This window comes from Poecilia formosa, unplaced genomic scaffold (assembly GCF_000485575.1).
Source record: "Poecilia formosa unplaced genomic scaffold, Poecilia_formosa-5.1.2 Scaffold96, whole genome shotgun sequence".
Lineage (NCBI taxonomy): Eukaryota > Metazoa > Chordata > Actinopteri > Cyprinodontiformes > Poeciliidae > Poecilia > Poecilia formosa.
In genome coordinates this window covers 411,465-415,990 of record NW_006800035.1, presented here as the reverse complement: position 1 = coordinate 415,990, position 4,526 = coordinate 411,465, and the positions used below count along the sequence as shown (strand labels likewise).

Here is a 4,526-nt window from a genome sequence, read left to right as displayed (position 1 = left end):
GGGCAGTAAGCCCCTATATATAGTCCTGTAACAGCCACGCCTGGTCTCCACCCCTGCCTGTACTAATACGGGGGTCTGGTGTCTGACAGGTGGGCTGGCGAGCCGTGTGAAGAGAAAAGACACACTGGCTCTGAAGCTGGAGAGGCAGGAGAAGCATGAGCGAGAACAGAGGGAAGGCCAGGAGAACCAGGAGGGGATGACCTGGAACAACAGGGAGCAGTGGATGGCTGTGAGGAACAGGATCGGCACCACGCTCACACGGTAAAACACACACACACATACCTGCCTCTGCCACAAGGCAGTGAAGTTCTTTTCCCTGATTCCATTTGCTATTCTACTCCCCTCTCCCCACCTCAGAGATGCACTGCACTAATGTTGCATTCTTCACTGATTTGACAGATAAACTCACTTACTGTATAACTGACGGATAAATATGTTGCTTATCTTCAGGCGGCTGAGTCAGAGACCTACAGCGGAAGAGCTGGAACAGAGAAACATTCTTCAAGGTGAGACTCACTTTGTCTGTCCTTCACATTACAGTTACATATGTCATCTGCAGAAAAAGATCAGTTCCTCAATGACTTCTTAAGTTTCATAGTTTCATTTTTTCCTCCCAGTTTACCCTTCATTACCATTCTTTTGGTAATATTAAGTACGAAAATATCAGATTTCTTTCAATCAGTGAATTTATTAGTTATTTATTTATTACTTCTATCTCAGTGTTTCTCAACCCGGGTCCTCACCGCCCCCCTGCTCTGCATGTTTTAGATGTACTTCTGTTCCAGAACAGCCAATTCAAATGATTGCATGACCATCAATCTGGGTGATTAACAGAAACCTGTTACAATTCAGGTGTGTGGCTGAAGGGAAATACCTAAAACATGCAGGACGGGGGGACCTGAGGACCAGGGTTGAGAAACACTGGCCTGAGTATAGTGACTGATGACACTCTTTGATATGAAGGCTGTTACTAAGTGAAGGCGAGTCAAAATGAGCTGTTCTTTACCAGAGGGTCAGGATGTAACCCGGGGGTCCACGAACATTTAAGAAGTCTGAAATTCATGTTTCTGAAATTAAAACCTTAAGATGTCTTGAATGTGACTTGTTGAAACCTGCAGATCACTAAAGTATCTGTACATACATAAATCGGTTTCTAATGTCACAAGTCGCTGTTTTCACTGTTTTTGTCAAAAAATAAATACAATTTCATTCAGCTGACAAAGAAGGTTCCGATTTACTGTCAATAATTAATAATGATTTTTGTAAATGTGTTTAAAACAAGAAAGCCACTTGAAACGTCAGTGTTGTTTTTAGAAGTTTGTCGTAAGACTGCGTTGACTTTTAATACTACAGAAATGCTTAAATCAATTTGAGTTGTAGTGAAAGATAGACAATGAAGTGTACAAGTTATCCTTGAACGCCTGGAGCCCCGTCAACACACCAGTGTGAGGTTGTGTGGACCTCTTCTTATTCATGACTCCAGATTCACAGATTTTTCTGAGGAAAGTCAATCCCAATTTATTCCGACTTTTTCTTGGAGTATAGCTAAAATATTTGAAAGAAATTGCAGCTTGAGAATCTGAAATGCCTCAGAGTAATGCAGCTTGTCACGCTACTGGCTGCTGTTTGCAAAGCAGCCAATCCAGGAGCGCCATCTCCTTTTCTTACTGCTGATTGGCTGTTCACATTGAGTTGTATTTGATGTTTGAACTACTACAAAAGGAAATTACGAATGTCTTTTGTTAAAATATATTCCGATATTAAGATTTAATATAGGTGAAATAACTTAGAGCAATCCTACTTGACACTATTGTGTCTTTTTGTAGCATTACTACGCTAAAATCCAGCATCATTCCACTGATTAAGAGTTGCTTCTCTTGCCTGGAGTTGATGCTGGGTGGGAAACAAGGTGTTTAAAGTTGGACAGACTGGAGCTGTGTGATGTCGGGTAGCATCAGGTAGAGCTCCAGTCAGGACAGGCGCAGACAGGCTGTGGAGAAACACAGCTGAAAGGAAAGTGCTGTTCTTCCCACAGGGAGGTTGGTGCTGAAATAACACGCATCTCTGATCTTGTTTAGGAGAACAATTAAAGCTGTTGGAAAATGCTTGTGTAAAATCAAACTACTTCAGATACAGTTTGTTTAGTCATCAGAGTCCTGCTCCGAGTCAGAGTAAGCTCAGCCTCGGTGTCCGTTTAGCTGGGATCAGAACAACATGGCTCCTTGTGCAGAGCTTGGCAGTGCTTAAAGAGCTCCATTATGGCAGCGGTGGACTGCAGCTCAGGTGAAGCCTCCCTGACTGGCTGCTCTGTTTTCCCCTCTCATGAAACGTCTTCCCTTTCCACAGCCAAGAACGAAACGGATCGACGGCTGGAGCGATCCGAGATCAAACGGAGGCTCACCAGAAAGGTGGGGGACATTCAGCGATCGTATGTTTGGCTAGTATTCTCCTGAACTTGAGCCCTAAAACCTCCTTGTTCTTCTGCTTTCAGCTGTCTCAGAGGCCCACGGTGGCTGAGCTGCAGGCCAGGAAGATCCTGCGTTTCCATGAGTATGTGGAGTCCACCCACGCCGAGGACTACGACCGGAGAGCCGACAAGCCGTGGACCAAACTCACTCCTGCTGACAAGGTGAGACTCTGTCTGCCCACAGCAAGTGCCTGAGAGAAGCCTCATGTGACGGTCAGGTGTTCAGGAAGCAGCCACCTGATAGTCCAGTAGACTCGGTTCCATTGGAAATGGAATAAACTACATTTATTCCATTTCCAGCTGCTGTGGTTCTCTCTCTCACTTCTCTGAGTTATTCCAAACCCTTTGAGCAACCTGTTTCCCCTCCTTGCCTGTGGGGGTGCTGCACCAAGAATCCTCGAAGGAAATGAAACAAGAACCTCTGAAGAAGAAACTAAGCAAAACTGCCTTCTTCACAAATGGAAACAAAAGTGGGGTAGTGTCAGATTGTACTTGTTGGAGGATTTCTCTTTTGATAGCAGACCATGACCCATTTCTCCTGATGGCGCTAGAGTAGTGGGTTTGTTTTGATTGTATTTACCCAGAATGCCATGCGCTGTCGTTTGCTCCCTGCTTTTGGGACAGTTTCTGGTCCACATATCAGACTGTCCATGCATCCTTAAAAATATTTAAAACTTCATGCATCTAAAATGAAGGGCTTGTAGAAAATCCAAGTTGGCTTTAAATATAGTAATCATAGGTCTTAAACTTTGTCTTAGCAGGACTATTGTTTGTTTGTTTGCTTTCCAGAGGGTTTTTCTGTCAGACCAAAAGTTTGAGCCGCAGACATCTGCGTTCAGTGACTCGAGGTGGTTGAGGCTACTGCTATCTGCTAAAAACCCTTGCTACCTAGCTTTTTTGTGTCCATCATGGATAAGTGCAAACTTATCCCCAGTTAGCTGGATAATGTTTGTTTTCACTACTGGCTCACCTCTGTTGACAACTCAAATGAGGCTTTTTGCATTCTGTACAAAAAACAACTTTGAAGTTTGGCACTACAGGGGTTTGTGTGATGCTTGATTGCAGGATCATCCTTCTATCTCTTATATATTAAGTTTTTTGTCTTAAAGTTTATTCAATGTTACATTATAAATGTCTTAAAAAGTCTTAAATTTGACTTGTTGAAACCTTCATTGTGAAAAGCAAGTGTTCAGAATCATGTCCAGAAGGTTCTGATCCTGTGTGTTCCTGCCAGGCCGCCATCCGCAAGGAGCTCAACGAGTTCAAGAGCACAGAGATGGAGGTCCATGAAGACAGCAGGATCTACACCCGGTGAGGCCGCCGCACACACCCACGTTCACTGGAGTATCAGTACTGTTGGCCTGGCTAAAGTATTCATACCCACGTGAACTTTTTCACCTTTTTACACAGCCTAATGTTTTATTAGGATTAGATGTGACAGAACAGCACAAAGTAGTTAGTCATTGCAAAGTGGAGGGAACACAATACATGGTTTTAGCATCTACAGGCCAAGAGATTTAACTTAAAATGCTCTAAATCAGGGGTGTCCGAAGGGACTGACTTTGTGCAGCGACTCAAACTTCCCTTCAGGACAAGTGGTTGATGCCAATGGAGACCTTACTTAGTTACAGATGGATTATAATCTTACAATAGAAATATTGACTACAGCAAAAGTACCTGATAAGCAGGCTTTATCCGTCACATCAATCGAGCTTTACTGCATCCAGATCTGATTTTAATGGACTGATCAAATTTGGCTACATACAAGAGTGGCCTAAATCTTGTTTTTATTGCTTAAAATTGATAAAAATGTTTTATGAATTTCAGTTGAGACCTTTAATAATTCACAAAATAAATCCCTTTTTTAAATGAGGCATAGCTGCAAAACACTTAACATTCTGGGTCTACAATAATTTACACATCCCTTTCTAACAAAATAAATACTGTTTTATACACTTAATCAAAGTGATGTATCTTGGTTTATTATTGTATAGGTCAGGGCTCCCCAACACGGTGCCCGCGGGCAGCTGGTCGCCCGCAAGGACCACATGAGTCGCCC

At 43.0% G+C, this 4,526-nt stretch overlaps 1 protein-coding gene across 1 annotated transcript in view; it reads left to right on the top strand.

Annotated features, from left to right (window-relative positions):
• Positions 1–4,526, top strand: part of phactr4a (phosphatase and actin regulator 4a) — a 37,568-nt gene that overhangs the window by 31,093 nt on the left and 1,949 nt on the right. The window contains exons 10-14 of the mRNA XM_016674487.1: positions 90–261; positions 451–506; positions 2,347–2,408; positions 2,492–2,629; positions 3,702–3,778. Of these exons, the coding sequence (XP_016529973.1) occupies positions 90–261; positions 451–506; positions 2,347–2,408; positions 2,492–2,629; positions 3,702–3,778 (505 nt within the window). The remainder of the gene's footprint in view (positions 1–89; positions 262–450; positions 507–2,346; positions 2,409–2,491; positions 2,630–3,701; positions 3,779–4,526) is intronic.